At 43.6% G+C, this 26,668-nt stretch overlaps 1 protein-coding gene across 4 annotated transcripts in view; it reads left to right on the top strand.

Moving 5' to 3' along the window:
* Positions 1–26,668, top strand: part of CRACD (capping protein inhibiting regulator of actin dynamics) — a 309,035-nt gene that overhangs the window by 102,883 nt on the left and 179,484 nt on the right. For 2 of the 4 annotated variants that reach the window (XM_073608406.1, XM_073608407.1), the window contains exons 2-3: positions 403–554; positions 23,918–23,998. The exons of 1 other annotated variant lie outside the window; for it this stretch is intronic. In XM_073608406.1, coding sequence (XP_073464507.1) covers positions 23,935–23,998 — 64 coding nt within the window. In that variant the 5' untranslated portion in view covers positions 403–554; positions 23,918–23,934. The remainder of the gene's footprint in view (positions 1–402; positions 555–23,917; positions 23,999–26,668) is intronic. One more of the 4 variants, XM_073608409.1, reaches the window with a different exon arrangement.

The following is a 26,668-nucleotide window of genomic DNA, read 5'->3' as shown; positions in this document are numbered from 1 at the left end:
GCTGTGTGTACATTAATGAGGAAAACGAACTTAAATGATTTTAGCAAATGGCTATAACAAAGAGTGAAAAATTTAAGGGGCTCTGAATACTTTCCGTACTCCCTGTTCCCTCTTCTTCCCTTCCTTTTGCAATAATATTCATCTTAATAAACGTAACAATTATGCACACAGAATAGAAATCAAATACCTACATGAAGGGTTTCTCATGCACAAAATTACCATCAGGAACTTGCACCATCTCCAAAAATGACCCCCATTCATGATCATTTGGCAGTATTATGTAACTTGAATTCCTTAATTATGAAGAAATGACTAATACTGAGATGCTGTGTATAGATGTGCTTTACTGAAGGATCGTACAGGAGGAGGATCTATGATTAATCATCCTTTATCATTCTGCAGAACCATTACTAGGAGATGTGATGCCGATCTTGCCATGCAAATCTCTCTGCTAATATGTGTCCTGCAATATAACAGCAGTTTGGCAAGTGGTGAGAGTTCCCTGATGCAGTGAGCCGCTGATTACTGAACCACTGACAAGACTTCACCCTAGGGTGAGTAACTGCATGGTGAAGAGCGCCAGTTCAAATTTTACTATAAAAAGTCTCCTGTAATTCTTTTTTTTTGTTTTCATTTCTGCTCAAGCTATTTTTTTAATTTGTTGAGTTGCCTATACTGAAATTAGGTTTCCCAAGGTAATGTGTAGTTTTATTCTGAACGAGTATTGTGCTATAAGTGTTCGGTCTATCACCAAGTAGCCAGGTGCCCTCTTGATTTAAATATTTTCCTGATGCTTTGATATTAATGTTAATGAAGCTATCATCGAGAAACACAGCCTTAGGCCTCATTCACACAAGGCAGATCCGTTTCAGCGGAGTTCGCCAGCTCAGCAGGCGATCTCTCCTTTGATCTCCGCTGGGCCGGTGGATGACAGGTCCGTCTCTGCACACTGAGCGGGGAGGGACCTGTCAGAGCCCTGCTGATTCCTATGGAGGGATCGGACAAAAACGGACAGCATGTCTGTTTTCATCAGATCTCATCTGATCCGCCCAGACGGATGGCGAACCTATCGCCATATGTCTGATTTTAGTGGATCAGATGGCAGACGGGTGTCAGCGGACACATCTCCGCTGACATCCTCCTCCCCATAGGAGTCAATGAGTGGCCCACTCAGATCTGCCTGAAAAACAGATAGGTGGATCCAAGCATGCTTACCATATGGAAGGGGCCTAATATTAACTCTACTCCTCTCTAGCCTATTATATGCTTTAACAATTTTTAATAAACTTTAGGGTATTGGGGGAGCTTATACAAAGTGATGTTAGATAGAAGGGGGTGAAGACTCAGACACTGAACCATCTACATGCATACCAACTGTATATATTATGTCAGTTCCTGACTAACAGGGTGCCCCCTAATGGTTCCCCCAAAAAGAAAACAGCATCTGTACCTTTTTAATATTCTGTTAGTGGTCAGCCTTACATCCAGTAGAAGCAGAGGACGAGAAAACGCGCTTGGGGTTTATTTATTTATTTTATTTATTACAGGTACTTGTATGGTGCCATCAATTTACACAGAGTTTTCTCCATAACAGACACAAACCCTGGAGACCCTAACTATGTGTAGTCAAAATCCTTTGTGCCACACTGTCCACAATCCTGCCAGCCAATGCCTCCCTATATATAAGTATATACTGTATATTATGTATTTTATAGTGCCTAACCAAAAGTCTGAGCTGCGTTAATCTTTATGGTTTTGAAGAGAGTTTAGGGATGGGGGGGGGGGGGGGTGTCACTGTCTAGTGAGGAACCAGGAAAAGCAAATATATTCCTTTAGAAAACCAGTGCAGGTAGTATCCAATATAATACATGCAAACTGTTTCAATGGGCATTCTCACACCTGGAAGAAATGTATACCTGTTCCCACATGCCTATATTTGCAACCCATGACTTGATCCTTAGAAAGCTGTATTTGTCACTACAAATATCTATATTATGTAATATGAGCAATGCTAAACAAGGCTATGAAAGATTATTAAATCTTTAGCTCTGGAAATTGATCTTATTCTTTGGCAGCTTATGATTGAGTAAGTAAAGCTATACTGCTCAGTTGTAGTCTATAAGTCTAGGTTCACATCTTTGCGGCTGCACTTGATGCGATTTCAGGCATGTTTTGCAGTGCATTTTGTGTTTTTAAACCCTTGTTTTTTATGCATTTTTGCAGTTTTCATGCATTATGCGTTTTACATGTTTTTTTCTCTTTAACCTCTTACCCACTGGGCACTTAAAACTCCTTCCTAACCAGACCAATTTTCAGTTTTCGGTGCTCTCACATTTTGAATGACAATTACTCAGTCATGCAACACTGAATGAATATGAAATTTGTGTCCTTTTTTCACATAAATAGAGCTTTCTTTTGGTGGTATTTAATCACCGCTGGGTTTTTTATTTTTTGCGCTATAAAAGAAAAAATACAGAAAATTCTGTAAAAAAAATGAATTTTTCTTTGTTTCTGTTATAAAATTTTGCAAATTAGTAATTTTTCTTCATAAATTTTGGCCAAAATTTATACTGCTACATATCTTTGGTAAAAATAACCCAAATTGGTGTATATTATTTGGTCTTTGTGAAAGTTATAGAGTCCACAAGCTATGGTGCCAATCTCTGAAAATTAATCACACCTGATGTACTGACGGCTGACAGATCTCATTTCTTGAGACCCTAACAAGCCAGGGAAGTACAAATACCCCCCCAAATGACCCCTTTTTGGAAAGTAGACATTCCAAGGTATTTAGTAAGAGGCATGGTGAGTTTTTTGAAGTTGTAATTTTTTCCCACAATTCTTTGCAAAATCAAGATGTATTTTTTCCACAAAATTGTTATATTAACAGGTTATTTCTTACACACAGCATATGCATAGTACAAATTACACCCCAAAACACATTCTGCTACTCCTCCTGAGTACGGAGATACCACATGTGTGAGACTTTTACACAGTGTGGCCACATACAGAGGCCCAACATGCAGGGAGCACTGTCAGGCGTTCTTGGAGCATAAATTATACAAATAATTTCTTGATTACCTCTTACACTTTTGAAGGTCCTGGAGCACCAGGACAATGGAAACGCCCCAAAAATGACCCCATTTTGGAAAGAAAACAACCCAATGTATAATCTATGAGGCATAATGAGTCTTTTGAACATGTGATTTTTTTCTACAAGTTTTTGGAAAATGTGTAAAGAAAATGAAAACGCATTGTTTTTTTTACACAAAGATGTCCATTTATACAATATTTCTAACACATAGCATGTACATACCAAAATTTACACCCCAAAATAGATTCTCTCACTCCTCCTGAGTACGGCGATACCACATGTGGGAGACTTTTACACAGCCTGGCCACATAGAGAGGCCCAACATGCAGGGAGCACCGTCAGGTGTTCTAGGGGCATAAATGTCAAATCTAATTTGATTACCTATTACACTTTTGTGAGACACTGGTGGCATGGATGTGGCATGGTTGAGAACTGATGTGGCATGGATGAGCATGAATGGGGATGGATGATCTGTGCATGGGGATGGCTGAGTATGAATGAGTATGCCTGAGTACGGCCGGGTATGCTGGGTATGGCTCGGTACGTATGAGTACGGCTGGGTATGGATTGGTACGGCTGAATATGGCTGAGTATGGCTGAGTAAAGCTGAGTATGGCTGGGTACGGATGGGTACGGCTGGGTATGGCTGGGTATGACTGGGTATGGCTGAGTATGGCTGGTTATGGCTGAGTACGGCTGGGTATTGATGGGTACGGCTGAGTATGGCTGGGTACGACTGGGTGTGGCTGGGTATGACTGGGTATGGCTGAGTATGGCTGGGTATGGCTGGGTATGGATGGGATGGCTGAGCATGGATGGATGAGTATTGCTGAGTATGGATGGATGGATAAGTATTGCTATGGATGGATGGATGAGCATGGATGGCTGAGTTTTGATGAGGATGGATGGCTGGGTATTGATGAGGATGGCTGAGCATGGATGAGGATGGATGGTTGATGAGGATGGATGGCTGAGCATGGATGAGGATGGATGGCTGAGCATTGATGAAGATGGATGGCTGAGTATTGATATGGATGGCTGAGTATTGATGAAGATGGATGGCTGAGCATTGATGAGGATGGATGGCTGAGCATTGATGAGGATGGATGGCTGAGTATTGATATGGATGGCTGAGTATTGATGAGGATGGATGGCTGAGTATGGATAGATGGATGGCTGGATGAGTGCTGGAATTGTCACGTATCTGCATCTGATCTCTCCCCTCTCTGTACCGATCGGTACAGAGAGGGGAGAGGAACCGGACGTGACTCCTGTTTGTTTACAAGTAATCGCTCTGTCATTTGACGGACCGATCACGTGGTAAACGGCCGCTAACTGTGATCTGTGATGCGCCGGATCCTCTGGACCAATATATCTATGTTTATATCATACCTGTAGGATCCCTGTAGAAGCTAGAAATTACTGTAGTAGGCACCACTACTCCAGGGGGTTGGTTGCTTAGCACAAGCACTGTTCAGAGATCGCTTTGCATCAGCTTAATGAATGCAAAGTGTTCTCCACCTCGTCCAATCGCAGAATGCGTTGCATTTATTGAGAAAATGCAAATCGATCTCTGAACAGTGCTTGTGCTAAGCAGCCGACCTTCTGTGTTCTCAATGCAGCACGGCAGCCGCTCAGCATGGGAAAGGAGTTGGAACAGGAAGGGGCCATCCCCAAACTGTTCCCACAAAGATGGAAGCATGAAATTGTCCAAAATGTCTTGGTATGCTGATGCCTAAAGAGTTCCCTTCATTGGAACTAAGGGGCCAAGCCCAACCCCTAAGAAACAACCCCACACTATAATCTCCCCTTCACCAAATAATTTGGATCATTGCACAAAGCAAGGTCCATTAAGACATGGATGAGCGAGTTTGTGGTGGAGGAACTTGACTGGCCTGCACAGAGTCCTGACCTCAACCCGATAGAACACCTTAAAGTGGAGAGCGGAGACTGCGAGCCAGGCCTCGTTCACATCAGTGTCTGACCTCACAAATGCACTTCTGGAGGAATGGTCAAACATTCCCAAAGACACACTCCTACACCTAGTGGACAGCTTTCTGAGAAGAGTTGAAGCTGTTATAGCTGCAAAGGGTGGGCCAACTCAATATTGAACCCTACAGCCTAATGCCGCGTACACACGATCGAACTTTCTGGCATACTTGGTCCGGCACACTTTCCGACGGACTTTGTCCGCCAGGTGCGCTGGACTTTAAAAGGGACGGACTTGCCCACACACGACCGGACTTTCCAGCGGGCTAAGTCCATCCGTCTTTCCGACGGACTTTCGCCGGAGTTACGGCGGACTTTCAGAATGAACGGACTTGCCCACACATGGACAAGTCCGTTCATTTTGAACGTGACTCAGGTGCGACGGGACTAGAAAAGGAAATCAATCTTGCCGCTTTTATCGGTGAGATTGACACCTTGCGAGCCCCATCGCGGGTCATACCAGGCCCTTAGGTCTAGTATGGATTATAAAGGGAAGCCCCTACGCCGAAAAAACGGCATGGGGTCCCCCCTAAAATCCATACCAGACCCCGATCCGAGCACGCAGCATGGCCGGTCAGGAAAGGGGGTGGGGACAAGTGAGCGCCCCCCCTCCTGAACCGTACCAGGCCGCATGCCCTCAACGGTGACCACGCCCCCTAAAACGTCACAGTCCCAGCATGCCCAGGGACTGTGACATCATAAGGGAGCGGGGTCTCCGCCTATATAAGTCACAACGGAGCCCTCAGAGAGCAGTCCAGCCGGAGAGAGCTTCGTGTCAACATCTGGAGAAGAGAAGAGGGAAGAAGACAAGAAGCCAAGAAGCCCAGAAGTCCGGAACTTCGCTGGCAAGAGAGCGGCCTGAAGACAGCGGAGGAGCCGGCCGAAGAACTGGAACACCGGGAGAAGAGGCCGGAGAGAGCGGAGAAGAACCAACCGGACGCCGGGAGAAGAGGAACCGGAGGGACCCCCGAAGCCGGAAGAAGACCCCCGAAGCCGGAGGAAGACCCTCCCCCCGGAGCTGTTTAATAAATTATTTTAAAAACCTGTGTAGCGTGCTCGGATCGGGGTCTGGTATGGATTTTAGGGGGGACCCCACGCCGTTTTTTCGGCGTAGGGGCTTCCCTTTATAATCCATATCAGACCTAAGGGCCTGGTATGCCCCGCGCTCGCCGCAATAGGAAAATTTGTTTTTCCTATTGCAGCGAGCGCAAAATGCAATACCCTGCCCTTGCGTCGTATCTGGTCTGTTGGACCAGCATACAGACGAGCGGGCTTTCCGTTGGACCAGCACACAGACGAGCGGACTTTCCGCCAGAAACTGAGTCCGACAGAAAGATTTAAAACATGTTTCAAATCTAGGTCCGGCGGGCTTTTGGGAAAAAGTCCGCCAGAGCCTACACACGGTCGGATTGTTCGGCGGACTCTGGTCCGCCGGACCAAGTATGCCGGAAAGTCCGCTCGTGTGTACGCGGCATAAGACTGGGATGCCATTAAAGTTCATGTGCGTGTAAAGGCAGGCATCCCCATACTTTAGATAATATAGTGTATATATACAGTATATATGGCCATGACATGCACGCAGTTACGTTGTAGTAGTGCAGCCTTTTTTGGGTTAAAACAGGTGGTGAGGAGACAACATATATGGATGACTTTCCAGAGTGGTAAGGCCTGCAACATATCAGAACGAGGCCTTAAAAAACATACTGTGTCTTTCTGACCATGTTACACTCATATTTAGGGTATACCACGGAAATGGTAACATTCCCCAACCCCTACCCTCAAACCACCACGCCACATCATTGTGTTCCTGTCCCTGCAGCATCCTGTTCTGCCCACACAGCCACATCACCCATTTACAGAGATCTGTGAATGGGCCGACTATGGGATGACTACAAGTCCCATTTTCCACCATGGCAGAAGGACTCTCAATAAAGCATGGTGACATCATTGCCCTTGTAATCTATTGTTTCATTCCTTCAGCCCTTAAACCGAAGGTCCTATCTCTGTATGGACCTGGGGCTAGGGGTTAACAATGCAGGAGCCTGTGCATTGTTCTCTGCAGGCTTAATTGTAAACATTTAATAAATGCACAATTTTTTATTATTGTAGGTGCATTTGTTAAAATGTTTGCAAAATTTGGAATGTGCCTTAACCACTTAAGGACAGAGCCTCGTTTTGAGATTTGGTGTTTACAAGTTTTTTTTTTGCTAGAAAATTACTTAGAACCCCCAAACATTATATATATTTTGTTCTAACACCCTAGAGAATAAAATGGCGGTTGTTGCAATACTTTCTGTCACACTGTATTTGCGCAGCGGTCTTACAAGCGCACTTTTTTGGGGAAAAAATACATTTTTTGAATTAAAAAATAAGACAACAGTAAAGTTAGCCCATTTTTTTTATAATCTGAAAGATGATGTTACGCTGAGTAAATTGATACCCAACATGTCACGCTTCAAAATTGCGCCTGCTCGAGGAATGGCGACAAACTTTTACCCTTATAAAATCTCCATTGGCGATGTTTAAAAAACTCTACAGGTTGCATCTTTGAGTTACAGAGGAGATCTAGGGCTAGAATTATTGCTCCCGCTCTACAGATGGCGGTGATACCTCACATGTGTGGTTTGAACACCGTTTACACATGCGGGTGCTACTCACGTATGCGTTCGCTTCTGCACGCGAGCTCGGCGGGACGGGGGTAGTTAAATTTTTTTTTTCTTATTTATTTAACTTTTTATTCTTTATTTTTACACTGTTCTTTAAAAAAAAATGTGTCACTTTTATTTCTATTACAAGGAATGTAAACATCCCTTGTAATAGAAAAAAAGCATGACAGGACCTCTTAAATAGGAGATTTGGGGACAAAAAGACCTCAGATCTCATATTTACACTAAAATGCTGAAACCACTTTTATCTAAAAGCTGACCGCCCGCTGAAGAACTGGATACCAGGGTTATGGCAGCTAGCTGCTGACATAACAATAATATTCCACTTCAAACAGCCGACGTATAATGACAGTGGATGGTCGGCAAGTGGTTAAAGCAGTATTAAACCCAAAAGCAAACATTTATTATATTGTATCCTACCAATTCTTAGATGTGATGGCTATATACGTTTTCTCTTTTAGGCGTTCTTTCTTCTATTTTCATCAGGTGATCCAGCCAGCAAGTCTGTTATTTTTCACAAGCTTAAGCTCTCCAGCAGAATGAATCAGTTTACATGAATGAGGCAAACCACTTAACACTGGCAGGGGTGATTAAAATGATCATCTTTTATTTATTTATCCCAAAAGTAAAAGAAAAACTGTTTGCTCTATCTGCTTATAAAGTGTGAGCTGGAGTTTGGGTTCAATTTGCTAGTGTATCTAAATCTGCTAATACATTTAACACTACCATCCTCCCCCAGATTGACAATGCTGCTGTCTGCTGTGCCTCCTGTGCTCATTCCACCATAGTTGTCTCACTAATACAGAAGGTGTGTCACTGGCCAGATCACCAGGTGAGAACAGAGGGGAAAAAAGCCAAAGAAAAGAAAACTGATGCAGCCACCAAATCTAATGATTGGCGAGCTGCAATATGATATAGCGTCTATACAGACATTGTGAAGAATGTCACTCTCCTTAATAGGTTGTGAAAAGAATGATACTCCAAAGTAAAGGAGAACCTAAAAGATACAGATCAACCCATCTGACTCCACCTAAATTCTTATTTTTGCTTGTAAATTTTAGTTCCTTATAAAAACATCTTTTTATACAAGGTTGGTGATGTGAAAAATGACAGCAATTCAATGCTAATGCTATACACATGCATTAAACATTTCAATGGAAGACAGACTAGTATTATTAGCAGGCAAAATGTTCTTATTCAGTATAAATGAAGTATTCTCTTGTCACATGCCTGTGTTGGTGGCTGAACAATATTGCTTTGTTTTTGTCATGTATGTAGTTATATTATTTCTAAGCTATTATGTTATCATTGTGTAAAGCACTGATAATCAGTGATAGATTTGTGGAGTGCTTTGTTCTTTTGTGGCACTCAAGGAGAAACTGAGATTCTGACTCCCCACGTTTTGTAGATAAGCAATTCCCACAATTGTTTTAGCCACCGAGGACACGTGGTAGACAAATTCCACATTCCTGCACTGTTTCTTTGGTGCCCACAGCAATACAGGACAACTGAAGCACGGTTAAAGTGGTTGTAAAGGATAAACTTTTTCTTTTTATTAAGATAATAGATATGTTAGACCTCATGCACACTGGGCATTTTGCTAACTCTTCTATATTCCTTTCCATTTGGTAGCAGAGTATTGGCAGAAAAACCACGTGACACTTGTAAACTCATTTAACGCGTTTAAGCGTGTCAAGCACTTGGGCGTTAATTTATTTAATTGGCCAGAATAAATAATAATAATTAATATTATTATTATTGAAATTAATTTGTGCTTAAGCGCTAAACGCACCTAGTGCTTAGGCGCGTTTACATGCGTTTAGAGTCTAGAGATGTCACACTCAATTTCACTCTAAGCCACGGCAGTAGTAAGGTTACCCTCAGAGGGTCGGTTGTATCTGGGGTGTGCTATGTGCAGAGTGCAGGGCTCAAGAATGCGTTACGTACAGAGCACAGAGCTCAGGATTATGATACAGTGCCTTGAAAAAGTATTCATACCCCTTGAAATTTTCCACATTTTTTCATGTTACAACCAAAAACGTAAATATATTTTATTGTAATTTTATGTGATAGACCAGGGATATGCAATTAGCGGGCCTCCAGCTGTTGCAAAACTACAAGTCCCATCATGGCTCTGCCTCTGGATGTCATGCTTGTGGCTGTCAGAGCCTTGCTATGCCTCATGGGACTTGTAGTTCTGCAACAGCTGGAGGTCCGCTAATTGCATATCCTTGTGATAAACCAACACAAAATGGCACATAATTGTGAAGTGGAAGGAAAATGATAAATGATTTTCTATTTTTTTTGACAAATAAATATCTGAAAAGTGTTGAATGCCTTTGTATTCAGCCCCCTTTACTCTGATACCTCTAACTAAAATCTAGTGGAACCAATTGCCTTCAGAAGTAACCTAATTCGTAAATAGAGTCCACCTGTGTGTAATTTAATCTCAGTATAAATATAGGAATAAATTGAAGAAAAGGCTGGACGGCCATCCAGCCTTTCTTCGATTTATTCCTATATGCAGAGCCAGCAGGTCGGATGCATTATGAGATATCTGACTAGAGCTGTTTTCATTTCTTGTCAGTATAAATATAGCTGTTCTGTGAAGACCTTTAGATATTTGTTAGAGAACCTTAGTGAACAAACAGCATCATGAAGGCCAAGGAACACACCAGATAGGTCAGGGATAAAGTTGTGGAGAAGTTTAAAGCAGGGTTAGGTTAAAAACAAATATCCCAAGCTTTGAAAATCTCATGGAGCACTGTTCAATCCATCATCCGAAAATGGAAAGAGTATGGCACAACTGCAAACCTACTAAGATATGGCCGTCCACCTAAACTGACAGGCCGGGCCAGGAGAGCATTAATCAGAGAAACAGCCAAGAGGCCCATGGTAACTCTGGAGGAGCTGCAGAGATCCGAAGCTCAGGTGGGAGAATCTGTCCACAGGACAAATATTAGTTGTGCTCTCCACAAATCTGGCCTTTATGGAAGAGTGGCAAGAAGAAAGCCATTGTTGAAAGAAATCCATAAGAAAACAGCAAACGTGTGGAAGAAGGTGCTCTGGTCAGATAAAACCAAAATGGAACTTTTTGGCCTAAAAGCAAATGTGTGTTGCGGAAAACTAACACTGCACATCACCCTGAACACACCATCCCCACTGTGAAACATGGTGGTGGCAACATCATGTTGTGGGGATGCTGGATGGAGCCAAATACAGGGCAATCTTAGAAGAAAACCCGTTAGAGTCTGCAAAAGACTTGAGACTGGGGTGGAGGTTCACCTTCCAGTAGGACAACGACCCTAAACATGTAGCCAGAGCTACAATGGAATGGTTTAGATCAAAGCATATTCATGTGTTAGAATGGCCCAGTCAAAGTCTAGACCTAAATCCAATTGGGAATCTGTGGCAAGACTTGAAAATTGCTGTTTAAAGATGCTCTCCATCCAAGCTGACAGAGCTTGAGCTGTTTTGCAAAGAAGAATGGGCAAACGCTGGTAGAGACATCCCCAAAAAAGACTTGCAGCCGTAATTGCAGGGAAAGGTGGTTCTACAAAGTATTGGCTGAATACAAATGCACGTCACACTTTTCACATATTTATTTGTAAAAAATGTTGAAAACCAATTATGTGTTGTGTTAGTCTATCACATAAAATCCCAATAAAATACATTTACATTTTTGGTTGTAACGTGACAAAATGTGGAAAATTTCCAGGGGTATGAATACTTTTTCAAGGCACTGTATGTAAAGAGTATAGGGTTCAGGGGTGACCTGTGTACGGAGTGCAGAGTTCAGGGGTGTTCTGTGTACAGAGGGCTGGCTTTAGGGTTACGCTGTGCACACTGTGCAACCTCCCCACCCCATAGTTTCCTCGCATTTCTCTCTCCTACCTTGCCTGGCACTAGGACCACCCTGTGTAGGTGGCTCTGCCTCACCTTGCAGGGAGTGCCTGCAGAGATCTGAAGGTGGTGAAATGGAGTTCCGCCACAATCTTGCTGCAAAACTGGGTGCGAGGGCCACATGACAAGGCTTAGAGGGCCAGATTCGCCCCCCGGGCCTTGTGTTTGACATATGTGGTTTAGCATAGTTGCCAACAGTCCCGATTTTCCCAGGACAATCCTGATTTTGGGACCCTTGTCCCAATCGGAGGCCGTCCGGATTCAGGATTTTGCCTATTTTGTCCAGGGAAATCAGGAATGTTTGGCTCTGCAGCCGCTGGCTCCAACAAAATGGCAGCCAGCGCCGTTGCTAGATTGTTCCCCTTGTGTTCAGTGGAGAGGGGAGGGGGCTCGATCTGTGCAGCCAATGAATCGGCTTCTCTCTTCACAATTCTAAAGCCAGGGCTAGCTGCACGAATCGGCCCCTCCCCTCTCCACTGAACACACGGCGCCGCTCATGGAGTTTACTCTGCTCTTGTCCCTCTCGGTGTAAAGCCCAGGCCAGCAGCAATGTAACTGTAATGTACAGGGGGGAGGGTAGTAACTATGTACAGGGGGGGTTGCTATGTAAAGAGGGGTTACTATGTACAGGGGGGGTAACTATGTACAGGGGGGTTACTATGCACAGGGGGGGTAACTATGTACAGGTGGTAACTATGTACGGGGGGGGGTAACTATGCACGGGGGGGGTAGCTATGCACAGAGGAGTAACTATGCACAGAGGGGGTTACTATGTACAGGGAGGGGTTACTATGTACAGGGAGTAACTATGCACGGGAGCGTTACTATGCACAGGGGGGTAACTATGCACAGGGGGGTAACTATGCCCAGGGGGGGTAACTATGTACAGGGGGATAACTATGTACAGGGGGGTACCTAGGGAGAGAGGGGTAACTATGTACAGGGGGGTAACTATGCACAGGGGGGTTACTATATACAGGGGGGGTAACTATGCACAGGGGGTAACTATGCACAGGGGGGTAACTATATACAGGGGGGTAACTATGTACAAGGGGGTAACTATGTACAGGGGGGTAACTAGGGGGAGAGGGGTGACTATGTACAGGGGGAGGGGGGTAATTATGTTCGGGGGGTAACTATGGCTCTGCCTGGGACACTGATGTAAGGACTGAGGCTGGGGACACTGGTGACTCTGCTGGGGGCACCTGATGCAAGGACGGACTCTGCTGGGGGCACCTGATGCAAGGACGGACTCTGCTGGGGGCACCTGATGCCAGGGCGGACTCTGCTGGGGACAACTGATGCAAGGACGGACTCTGCTGGTGGCAGGCGACGTGGCAGGTGACACGCTCAGGGGTCCCACTGATTCTACATTATGGTGAGTTGAATGATTTAATTTTATATTACAATGTAATAATAGAAATAATGCGCTTCAATCATCCTGACACCATAACAACCATGGTGTCGGGATTATTGAAGCGCTAACACCAGGTGTTTGGAGTATCTTTATCTGCTGATTGTTAAACTCTGGAATACACATATTTCTATTGTGGTGTAGGATCTGGGGCTGCTGTCCCTACATCCCTCTCCCCCCCTTTCCCCCCCATCCCTCATTCATCTCAAACTCCAACCACACCCCCTCTGAGCCACGCCAATTTAAGCAACGCCCACTATTTCACGTAAACCACGCACATTTTTCGGTGCGGTGCATTTTAATTTTTTCCCTGTGCCATGCCTACAAACACATGCTCCGCCCCTAATTCTAATGTGACTCGGCCAAAAAAGTGTCCCTAAAAATTTTTTACAATGTTGGCAACTATGGTTTAGGAGCATCAAGTGTTTTTTTCTGCCAAAATTCTGCTGCTCCTGGACACACTGGCTGTAGGTTTTTTTTCTGTCTCTAAACGCCCCTGCCTCTAAACTCCTCTAAATGTCTATGTGTGCATGGACACATAGGATAACATGTAGTTGTGTTTGGGGCTTTTTTTTCTGTCTCTAAACGCCCCTAGGAGCAGCAGAAAAAACATCCAGTATGCATGAGGCCTTATACTTGCCTGCTCTGTGCAATGGTATTGCACAGAGCAGGCCCCAAACCTCCCCTTCTGGGGTTCCCTGTCAACACATTCAACTCTTCCTCTAGTCTATGAGCCACCATAGGAAGCTGCTTCCTGTGGTGGCTCACCTGTGGACTCGCTACTGAGTCGGGCTGTATGAGTCCATAGACACACACTGCAGCTCGGCCCCGCCCCCCGCTCCCTCCTTACAGTATTTAATTGACAGCAACAGGAGCCAATGGCTCCTGCTGCTGCCCCTGTGTCCTGTGAGGGCAGGGAGAGAACCAGTCCTGCTGCAGAGGGGCATAGTGCTGGATCGATACAGGACTCAGGGAACTATTTAGGGAGGTGAGGGGGCGATACAACTACTGGGACATTTTTTTACTTTAATTCAGGAAATGCATTAGGGTAGAAATGTCTTGCCTTTACAACCACTTTAAAAGAGAATTTGGAGAATCCCAAAAAATAAACAATTATACTCACCTAGATGGCTGCAGCATTGATCCCAGCTGCAACTATCCCCTGCTAACACTTCACCAAGAACTGAGCGATCAGTTTTCAGTATTCAGTTTGCAAAGAGCTGGTGGATGGCTCTCTGTTCTGCCCTTTCAACACTCACTGGAGTGCCGGCTGTGAAAGGGGCGGGAGCAGCTGGCTCAGTTTCCCGAGCAGCTTGCTGAGAGGCTGAGCCAGCTGCCAGTCCAGGCAGTTGGAATCTAGTTAAAAAGGAGTCACATGAGTGCATCTACAGGAGTAAATCTAAACCAAATTACCTAACCCCTTCCTGCCCAGCCTTGGTGTCACTGTAACAGGGTCTTTATGCCCACGGGGTACTGTGATTGGATGTCACAGTAGCACAGAAACTTTGGTCACCCTCACTCACCCTCTTTGCCACAAACAAATGTGTTATGTGGGCAGCAAGAGATTAAAACTCATAGAAGATTTATCGTATTATGTCATTTTAAAAGTTGTTTTGATCATTTTAAATACCTCATGATTCTTGAGCTTTTTCCCAGTTGTGGTCCTGCGTTCTCACCATGTCATTTGCTCCCCTTTTAGAGACTATAGATCATTGTGCCAGCAAGTATACTTTGTGCAGACATTGTCATTATTAGGAAGCTGGTCCAGAGCAATGACAACAAGTGCATGTAGATAGCAGGGGCTGAAATGGGGCCCAAGAAGACCCACAGCGCTGAGGTACAAAAAATTAAAATTAAGGTAAAAATTGTATTTAAAAAGAAATCCATGGGAACTGTGTATGATTTACATTGCTTTTGCAAACAAAATACTTGAAGCTAGGTGTGAAATATATTATCTGAACCACTGTAAAGGAAATTCAAGTAAAATGTGTGGCAAAGGGCTCTGTTAGGATGTGTGCCTCACAGATGACCTACTAAATGAAATATGATATGAATCTGTAGTAGGAATCTATATTGTAAAACATCAAGACCATACGATTTAACAAAATCAGAATAAAAATAATTGTAAATCATATAAAATTTTAGGCAGACTCTTGGACTGGAAATGTCATGTTCATTATGTCTTTGATATCTTCATCAATCTCTGTATTTAGTTGTAGCACCCGCCAGCGGCCCTTTTGAGCCACCCAGCAGAGAGTTTTTCCTCACAGCTTATTGCTCTTGCCCTGATATAGAAAGCAGAGAGAGAAGAGAGTGAGGAAGATTTTATTGGCTTCCGTTGCATCCCAGGACTAGCCCGTCCCTGGCAACTTGGAGCCAGGAGGAATCTAATTTTCCTGTGGGCAGTTTGACCTGTGTGAAATCCAGCATAATTTACATTGTACAGTAGATCCATTTCCAGGCATGGCGACCCACCGCCTAATGATTTTTTTCCCACCACAAAGACCTACCACCCAAAGTTTTTGGCCCACTGTACTAATGCCACCAATGGACAGATTCTAGCTGCTATTTGTAAACAAAGTATCTGGGATTCCTGAGTGATGTCATTGATAATATATAGTTTTGTCCATATACACTATATTATCAAAAGTATTGGGACACCTGCCTTTACACAAACATGAACTTTATTGGCGTCCCAGTCTTAGTGCGTAGGGTTCAATATTGAGAATGGCCCACCCTTTGCAGCTATAACAGCTTCAACTCTTCTGGGAAGGCTGTACACAAGGTTTAGGAGCGTGTCTATGGGAATGTTTGACCATTCTTCCAGAAGCGCATTTGTGAGGTTAGGCACTGAAGTGGATGAGAAGGCCTGGCTCTCAGTCTCTGCTCTAATTCATCCCAAAATTGTTCTACTGGGTTGAGGTCAGGCCGGTCAAATTCATCCACCCCAAACTCACTCATCCATGTCTTTATGGACCTTGCTTTGTGCATTGCTCCAAATCATTTGGTGCTGGGGGGATTATGGTGTGGGGTTTTTTTTTCAGGGGTTGGGCTTGGCCCCTTAGTTCCAATGAAGGGAACTCTTAAGGCGTAAGCATACCAAGACATTTTGGTTTATTTAATGCTCCCAACTATGTGGGAACAGTTTGGGGATGGCCCCTTCCTGTTCCAACATGACTGCGCACCAGTGCACAAAGCAAAGTCCATAAAGACATGGATGAGTGAGTTTGGGGTGGAGGACTTGACTGACCTGCACAGAGTCCTGACCTCAACCCGATAGAACACCTTTGGGATGAATTAGAGCAGAGACTGTAAGCCACGCCTTCTTGTCCAACATCAGTGCCTGGCCTCACAAATGCGCTTCTGGAAGAATGGTCAAACATTCCCATAGACACATTCCTAAACCTTGTGGACAGCCTTCCCAGAAAAGTTGAAGCTGTTATAGCTGCAACGGGTGGGCCAACTCAATATTGAACCCTATGGAGTAAGACTGGGATAAAGTTCATGTGCGTGTAAAGGCAGGCATCCCAATACTTTTGGTAATATAATGTATGTCGGGGATGCTGGATGATGTAACTGACAAATATGGCCAGTTTTTCAGATATTTAATCAGCTGTGAACAGACTGGGTGATGACATTATAGGTTTACCAATTTTACTGATTGTATATTTGTTTGGGCATTGGAGCCTGCCATTATATGAACAAGTAATTTAAAATAGATGGCATCGAACAAATCTGGTCTGGGGATTATTCAGTATTAGGGCTTATTTAAGTGCAGATGGCCATACAGGTGTACAGATGTTTGCGTACAGTTGCCTGTACAAATCAATGACTGGGTGCAGCTGTATGCTGGTAACTGCACCTTTAAATGCATACAGGAACAGATGTGCAGGCCTCGATGCAAACTGTGTGAATCCAGGAGCTCCCTTCCATCCCTGTACACATGTAAACGCTCAGATGTGTGGTTACCAGCCTACAGCCACAGCCTGTCTTAGATTTGTATAGATTACTGTACACAAACACCTGTATTCCCAGGCACAGAAATATACACTCTCTGAGGCTGTGTGAATAGGCCCTTTTGCCAAGTAGATTATTGGATGTAATAATCTTTCTTCTTTTTCCAGTCCATTGAAACTACAAATCTGTCAGTGGCAGGCAGGACTTGTAGTTTATTCAGTCACAGATCTCTCTAAATAAATGACGCGAATGTGCAACCAGAACCCCGCACAGCTGCGCCAAATTTAAATGTGACAGCGGCTCGAAAGGGATCCCTACCCGCGTACACGGGGGGTCAGGGGATGTGCTCTGCAGCAACATGTTACATGTTATACTCTAAAAACACGTGTAAAATGTTCCAAAATGTGAATTACCTTTAGGCTAGGTTCACACTTATGCAGTGCGGGAAACGCCGCAATCCTGTTTCCTGTACTGCATTGCAATCACACTGCCCTTGCGATCTGCTGCGGGTGTCAATACAATTCTCTTTGTATTGCTTCCTTTGTGTGAAATCCCTTGTGTTCCTGCCGGTGCCTCTGCTTTCCTGTTTAAAACTGACCACACTAGCCATGACAGCACAGTGTGCTTAGTTCTCTAGCCATGCTGGGAACTCAGTGTGCTCTTCTCCAGTGGTCAGACTTGTCCTGAGCACCCCCCCCCTCCCCACAGTCATTCACTGGGAAGTTCAGTGTGCTTCTGTGTTGCTGTGTCTCCTCCCCCAGCTCTCATGCAACTAAGAAAAGAAGGAATGTGATCACTTATAAGAAAGGGAAAAAAAGAGTTTTTAATGCTTTTTTATTTTTTATATCTATACACAAATGTTTTGCCTTTCATTTATATTTTAAACTGAATGGGTTGTTTTACAAGGTGAGGGTTTACAATCACTTTAAAGAAAAGATACTTCAGAACAGCCTAGTAAAGGAATGGGGTATGTTATTCCATAGAGATTGATAACAAAGTAAATCTAACTTTGGGAATATACTGTATAAGCAATGATGGAGTGTCACTCTTATCAGATGAATTGGTAAACCACTCCAGTAACTTGAGAAGACATGCTTCTGATTATAATAAATTGTCTGTATAACTGGAGACGTGTCTCCTTAGGAAACTTTTGTTGTTCACTTTCCATTTGCTGCTCCAGTAAGATGTCTTAAAAGGCAGAGCTGAATGTGGGTAATCTGAGTAAAGCTGTTGGCTTCCCTTCCCTGTGCAAAGTCAACCATTAGCTAGCAGTTTGCTTAAAGTAATATGAACACACACTGTTTAATTTACATTGACCCTTCTATTTGGCTGTGGATGATGGCACTGTAATTATTTTAATAAAAAAAAACATCTAAGTACCTTTTTCCTAATTGATATACGGTTGTCACATGACCAGATCTTTCCCAGCCTGTCTGCAGGGAAGCATAAGCAGGAGGAGCTTCTAGTCCTCTGCTGCTGGTCACATGTTCAAAAAAAAAAAAGCAGCATTTGGAATACAGAGTAAAAATAAATATTATTAATTAACTGTTTTAAATACTTTTAAATTGCAAGTTTAAAATAGTACATGTACGTATACTTGCAATACTATGGGGTCTATTTACAAAGAATTTGCTGTGCAAATGTCTCAGCGTTCCCACAGCCGTTGCGGAATAATGCAATGTGTCTAATATGTGCATTTCCTATCACTGTTAGCTTTATTTAGTGGCCTTAATACAGTATTTTCCTGAAATATTGAAATCAGGAAAATATTATGGCCACGAGATGGAGCTGACGATCATAGGAAATACACATCAGGATTCTTTACGATTACTGTGTGAATGCAGAGGCATTCGCACAGCAGATTTTTAAAATATTTTTGGAAATAGACCCCTATGTGACTTTTTGCTTGTCCAGAAGGTCTCTCAGTTATTGTTAAAGTGGTTGTAAACCCTTTACAACCACTTTTCACTACTGGTAAGCCTATAGTAAGGCTTACCTGTAGCTACCCCAGATATCTCCTAAACTTCCCCTGTATCAGCATGTGCCGACGTCATCGGCACATGAACACTGAAGCAATGGCTCATTCGTGCCGTTGCTTCAGCTGACGTGCCGTTACCGGTGGCTCCAGCGCGCATGCGTGGGAGTGACGTCATTGTGGCTCCAGCCAATCACAGCACCGGAGCCTGCGATAACCAGAAATAACTCGGGGAGACATGTCGCCGGGCAGAGCAGTGTGCCAGCACCACTGTGGGGGCTTCGATCTAAGGTAAGTATTTCATAATAAGCTAGTATGATATGCATACTAGCTCATTATGCCTTTGTCTTGCGTTTATTTATTTTTGTGGCTTTACAACCACTTTAAGGCTGAGTGAAAAGTCTGGCGTTCTCTGTGACCTCTAAGCTTCAGCTCAGCTGGCTGAATGGCTCAGAGGTCTTAGGCTTCATTACTGCACAGAACGGTGTGGCCCATCTTAGTCCTGTTCTGTGTTCTTCCTTCTAATTTGATAGACATCTAAATTTTTTTAAAACAAGTAACAAATGGCTATAAGTGCCGGTTCACACAGGGGCGGCATCGAAGTTGTCCGACTCTGAAGCCGCCCCGTACAGTGCCCCGTACTTCGCGACTTCAGTGCGGCTTGCAAAACGACTTCTGTATAGAAGTCAATACAAGCCACTCTGAAGTTGCCCAAAAGTAGTACAGGAACCTTTTTCTAAGTCAGAGTGACTTGAGTCGATCCTATTAGAACGGTTCCATTGCAATGCATGGAGCGCGACTTGTCAGGCAGCTAAGTTCCTTGATAGGTCGTCCCTGTGTGAACCGCCACTAAAAGAGTAGTCCAGAAGGAGGATTAGGGTGGAGATAGAACTACCCTATTACATGCCCTGTTCTTTGGAAGAAAATTACTTTCCACAGAGAACTTCCTGTAAAAGAGTAATAACATCACTTTCTGCAGATGGTCTTACCCCTTTATAACTTCCCACTAATGCTGATGAACAGGCCAGGCAAGAAGACATACTGTTAATATAAAATGTGCACAATGGAAAAGATAACATATTCTGCTTGTATGCATGCACACAAAAAGTTTAGAATATTATTGGGAGAGATTTACTAAAACTGGTGCACACAGAATTTGGTGCAGTTGCATATAGTAGCAATCAGCTTCTAACTTCAGCTTGTTCAATTAAGCTTTGACAAGAAAACATTGAAGCTGACTGGTTACTCGCAGTGGCAGCCCATAATGCAGGGCGCAGGAGCGGCGCCCCCCTATTGATGCGTCTGCCCCCCTAATCTATATGTGGGGTGCCGGACGCATGGATTCCAATGGGGTTTTTTTTTTTTAAGCACGTGATTAGAGGCAGAGGCTCTAATAGGCTTCAAAAAAAGGGTGGGTATGACAATAGCGAATGAATAAAGCCTGCTGTCAGCTGATGCCACAGAGACGGTCCAGGCTCTGCAAGAATCCTGACTTTACTGTTGGGATCCACCTAGATGCCTGACTGGCAATTGGCTCAGCCTCACAGAGTGCCACTGAGAGCTTCAGCCAGCTGCTCATGCCCCATTTCCAGCTCGGCGCTACAGTGAGCCCTGGAGGAACAGAGCAGAGAGCCAGTGACTGACAGTCATCACTTTCTGTTCAGTGAAGACTGAGAACTGAGCGATCAGTGATCATGTGATCGCTCAGTTCTCAGTGTTAAAGCCAGCAGGAGACAACAGCAGCATCACACCAATGTTGCAGCCACATAGGGGAGCATGAATGTTTTTTTTTTTTAATCCCACACTTCTAACATTAACTAAGCATGCAGGCCATTAACTGAGCAGATAACTAAGCAGATAGACTTGTTTCAGGTCCTCCTGCGTCACCCGCACCCGTTTTTATTTCAGAGTGAAATAGAAACTAGCGCAGGTCTGCCACTAATTAACAGAGGGAATATGGCAGTTTCTCATATAGAAAACTGCTGCAGATCCCAACCAGGTATGATTCCTCTCTCTGCTTGAGCAGTGTTTACACTACATGAGCAGAGCCTACAGGGTTAACAACCCTCCCCCTGCCTTCCGCTCCGAGCCTAACAGGGGGCAGGAATGGCAGAGAGATCAGAGCATGCAGCACTAGCGCTCTGTTCTCTGTGCTGCCTATAACAGACACAGAGAACGCCACACTCCTAATTTAAAAATGAACATGCACCCCTATTGTTTATTGGAAGCAGCATCTGCTCCATTTTTTTCTGTTTAGAGAAGTGGTGCAAGCTTGTGCTTGTACAACTCTTTGTTAGGTTGCCACTTTGTGCTTAAAGGATATTTATAGCCACAGCATGCACTTTGATTTTAGAACATCCACATTGTAATAACAATACAAGCAATACTTATTTTTGACAATACAATATAAGCTTATTGGAAAAATAATTTTAACCATAGATACATTTAAAAGATGTCGCTCTTTCTCATACAGTGCCTTGAAAAAGGATTCATACCGCTTGAAATTTTCCACATTTTGTCGTGTTACAACCAAAAATGTAAATGTATTTTATTGGGATTTTATGTGATAGACCAACACAAAGTGGCACATAATTGTGAAGTGGAAGGAAAATGCTAAAGGGTTTTCTGAAAAGTGTGGCATGCATTTGTATTCAGCCACCCCCCCCCCCCGTGTCAATATTTCGTAGAACCACCTTTCGCCGCAATTTCAACTGCAAGTCTTTTTGGGTATGTCTCTACCATCTTTGCACATCTAGAGAGTGAAATTTTTGCCAATTCTTTTTTGCAAAATAGCTCAAGCTCTGTCAAATTGGATGGAGAGCGTCTGTGAACAGCAATTTCCAAGTCTTGCCACGTCTTGCCACAGATTCTCAATTGGATTTAGGTCTGGACTTTGTCTGGGCCACTCTAACACATGAATATGCTTTGATCTAATCCATTCCATATGGCTGTATGTTCAGGGTCGATGTCCTGCTTTTGCAGACTCTAATGCCCCGTACACACGATCGGAAATTCCGCCAGCAAAAGTCCAATGTGAGCTTTTGGTCGGAAATTCCGACCATGTGTATGCTCCATTGGGCTTTTGCTGGTGGAATTTCCGCCAGCAAAAGATTGAGAGCAGGTTCTCTATTTTTCCGACAGAAAAAGTCCCTATCGGAAATTCCGATCATCTATAGCAATTCCGACGCACAAAATTCCTACACATGCTCGGAAACAATTCGACGCATGCTCAGAAGCATTGAACTTCATTTTCTCAGCTCGTCGTAGTGTTGTACGTCACCACGTTCTTGACAGTCGAAAGTTCAGAGAACTTTTGTGTGACCGTGTGTATGCAAGGCAAGCTTGAGCGGAATTCCGTTGGAAAAACCACCCAAGGTTTTTCTGACGGAAATTCCAATCGTGTGTACGCGCCATAAGAGGTTTTCTTCTAAGATTGCCCTGTATTTGGCTCCATTCATCTTCCCATCAGCTCTGACCAGTTTCCCTGTCCCTTCTAAAGAAAAGCATCCCCACAACATGATGCCGCCATCACCATGTTTCACGGTGGGGATGGTGTGTTCAGGGAGATGTGCAGTGTTAGTGTTCCGCCACACATAGCATTTTGCTTTTAGGCCAAAACGTTCAATTCTGGTCTCATCTGACCAGAGCACCTTCTTCCACATGTTTGCTGTGTCCCCCACATGGCTTCTTGCAAACTGCAAACTGGACTTTTTATGGCTTTCTTTCAACAATGGCTTTCTTCTTGCCACTCTTCCATAAAGACCAGATTTGTGGAGTGCACAACTAATAGTTGTCCTGTGGACAGATTCTCCCACCTGAACTGTGGATCACTGCAGCTCCTCCAGAATTATCATGGGCATCTTGGCTGCTTCTCTGATTAATGTTCTCCTTGCCCAGCCTGTCAGTTTAGGTGGACAGCTATGTCTTGGTAGGTTTGCAGCTGTGCCATACTCTTTACATTTTCGGATGATGGATTGAACAGTGCTCCGTGAGATTTTCAAAGCTTGGGATATTTTTTTATAACCTAACCCTGCTTTAAACTTCTCCACAATTTTATCCCTGACCTGTCTGGTGTGTTCTTTGGCCTTCATGATGCTTTTTGTTCACTAAGGTTCTCTAACAAACCTTTGAGGGCTCCATAGAACAGCTGTATTTATACTGAGATTAAATTACACACAAGTGGACTATTTATTAATTAGATGACTTCTGAAGGCAATTGGTGCCACTAGATTTTAGTTAGAGGTATCAGTGTAAAGGGGGCTGAATACAAATGCACGCCACACTTTTCACATATTTGTAAACAATTTTGAAAACCATTTATAATTTTCCTTCCATTTCACAATTATGTGCCACTTTGTGTTGGTCTATCACATAGAATCCCAATAAAACACATTTATGTTTTAGGTTGAAACATGGCAAAATATGGAAAATTTAAAGGTGTATGAATACTATGAATACACTGTAACACAATGTAGGGAGCTGTGAAATAGTCAGTAACGGGTAGAGTACAACAGTAGGTGATACTTCCAAAATACACAAAAACCTTTCATAGCTGAACAAACAAATTACAGAATTCAACTTCTTGCCCCTTTACTTAATTACATGATTACATATGTAGTCTTGTAATTTATAAGTACAGTACAGGTGCACTTATGCAAGTTTGGGCCCTTGTGTCTGAGGGCTCAATGTAGGAACCTTGGCCTGCTATAAATACAATATATACAATATTTAATATATCTGTATAATCTTAAAGCTTTTTCCCTGTGACTAGCACATGCAAATGTAAAGTCTTCAGGGTTATAAGGTTAGAAATATCCATGCATGAGTTAACTGTTCTTTTTGGATGGGAATGTATTGGAGCCAGGCCTTGTCTTTAATTATTTATAACGTGTCTGTGCACTTTAAAATTTTTGTTTCAGTAATCCATAACAGCAACATGGCAGATGAAAGCGAATCAAAGCAGGATGCTCAGGAGGAATTGCTGAGTACTAAGGTTTCAGGTAAACAAGTACAGGCCTTTGGATTGCAAATTAAAGACAGAATCCATGCTAATTAGCTTGTGTGCAGTTGTGTTTTATTGTGCATGTTGTGTACCTTTGCCCAAGGTCATAAAGGCATAAAATATAAAGCAGGCTGCGTGTATACATGCATTATCATTTATTACTCAGAAACATTTAAATCATTAAGAACTCGGCTACACCTTCTGCTATATAGCATCTTGCTATAATTTAGAGTACAGTATACAACTATAGAATTAAAATAGAAGAATGATGTTAAATATAGGCACACTGACACTCCCTATGGCATATCTGACAATTGGGTGTCTGATGTGTTCCATACTGAATCTTTGACACTGAAGCAGAAATCTAATGGTTTGGAAAATCATCAGTAGCCGAAAAATATGGACTGGTTATCAAAAGAGAAAGTCTAGCACAAGATGGTTTTGTGCTAATAATCTGTATGTAGGTACTTTAAAAGGTTAGTTCACTTTTTTAGAAAAACTTAAAAGGCGAATTAACAGCGTACAACCTCCCCAGCCCTGTGGTCCCCGGTGGGCTTACTTTTGTGGATGATGAGCTGTCAGTGCCCAAGCTGTAGTTGTCTGGGGATTTGAAATCCCTGCTCTTCTCCCTCTTCTTACTGTAGGGCTTCCATGACGGATCAAGCGATACTGATTGGTTAGCACCGCCACAGAGCATCACTCTGATCCGCCCTGAAAGCCCCGCAGAGAAAAGAGGAAGAAGAGAGGGAATTCTAAATCATGAATAAATATCCTTCCAGAGTAACTACTAGGAATTTAATGGTACCAATATGGTAAATTTTTATATAAAATGTATCCAAAGTTTATTCATTTTAATGCAAATTAAAATCATGTATTGAAAACAATTAAACACATCTGCTGACCATCAAAGTATATAGATACAAATTCACATAAGTGGTTCGAAACATTAGTTTATGTTTAGATAATATATCATTAAAGTCCTAGTAGCTAATCTGGAAGGGGATTTATTCACAATTGTTAGTTTTGAGGATGCGGTTTTTGTTAAAGGATCATGTGAAGATATAATTTATTCCCCAAGTATATATTTTTTTGTGGGGATTCCAAATCCCCAGACTGCTACACCAGCTGCATTGGCACTGACAACTCATCACCCATAAAAGTGAGTGCAGCAAGGACCAAGGGGTGAGGAGGGTGTTAAAGCTAAACTCCAGGCAAGTAACAAAATGCAAAATAAGGTATGAGAACACTCACACGTCTACCTTTTTTTCATTCTGTTATTCTTTTGATTTAGCCAGACAATATAGCTTGGTTGCTGACCTCACTTCTCTCCACTGTTGTTAAGCAGTGATAGTTGGACAATGAGGAGTGGCAACACACTGATGAGGTCATTCATTTGCCTTCCCCTCCAATGGACATGTTTTGGAAGAGAGATTAAAAGCATTATGCAGTGAAAAAGATCCTTTAGGAGGTTTATATCAAGAGAGAGTCAGGTACTTATAGTACTTAAAGAAGTCTCATCAGAAACAATCTCTGTTCCTCCTGTCCATGCATTTTGATAGGTGCTGTGTATGCTGATCTAGCATGGTTGACAGCACACCCCCTCCCCCCAATGCTGTTTGACCATGATGCAAAGTTGCCAACATTGCAAAAAAAATGTGGGACACTTTTTTGGCTGTAGGTGGAGCCGTACAATAATTAGGGGGTGGGGCATTCGTTTGTAGGCGTGGTTTAGAAAAACACAAGTAAAATAAGGCGAAAAATGGGCGTGGTTTATGTGAATGGTGGGCATGGCTTAAATGGGCGTGGCTCAAGAGGGTGTGGTTAGAGTCTGAGATGAATGAGGGATGGAGAGGGAAAGGGGGAGAGGGAAAGGGGGAGAGGGGAAAGGGGGAGAGGGAAAGGGGGAGAGGGAGAGGGGAAAGGGGGAGAGGGAAAGGGGGAGAGGGGGAGAGGGAAAGGGGGAGAGGGGGAAAGGGGGAGAGGGGAATGACGGGACAGCAGCCCCAGATCCTACACAGTAAAAATATGTGTATTCTAGAAAGTTTAACAATCAGCAGATAAAGATACTCCAAACACCTGGTGTTAGCACTTCAATCATCCCGGCACCATGGTTGTTATGGTGTCAGGATGATTGAATCGCATTATTTCTATTATTACATTGTAATATAAAATGAAATCATTCAACTCACCATAATGCAGAATCAGTGGGACCCCTGAGTGTATCACCTGCTACGTCGCCTGCCACCAGATGCCATCAGGTTCCCCCAGCAGAGTCTGTCCTTACATCAGGTGCCCCCAGCAGAGTCTGTCCTTGCATCAGGTGCCCCAGCAGAGTGCCTCCTTCCATCAGGCATTCCCAGTACAGTACCTCTTACATCAGGTGTCCCCAGCGGAGTGTTGGCTGCAGTCCAGCTACATCTCCTCAAGAGTGGTGACAAGGGGAGAGAGGTGTGTGGGTGAAGGCATGGTGACTTGGGGTGTTACAGGCTGACTTGGGGAAGGGTGGAGACAGGGTGGTGATTTGGGGGTGCAGGCATGATGGTGACCTGGGGGTTGCAGGCATGGTGGTGATCTCGGGACAATCCCAAAAAATTCGGGAAAACACCCAGGACAAGATTAAATCGGGACGAGGGTCCCAAAATCGGGATTGTCCTGGGAAAATCGGGAC

The sequence above is a fragment of the Aquarana catesbeiana genome, linkage group LG01, assembly GCF_042186555.1.
Source record: "Aquarana catesbeiana isolate 2022-GZ linkage group LG01, ASM4218655v1, whole genome shotgun sequence".
In the NCBI taxonomy this organism is placed as follows: Eukaryota; Metazoa; Chordata; class Amphibia; order Anura; family Ranidae; genus Aquarana; species Aquarana catesbeiana.
Note: the sequence above shows the minus strand (reverse complement) of the source record. Positions and strands in the feature narration are given on the sequence as shown.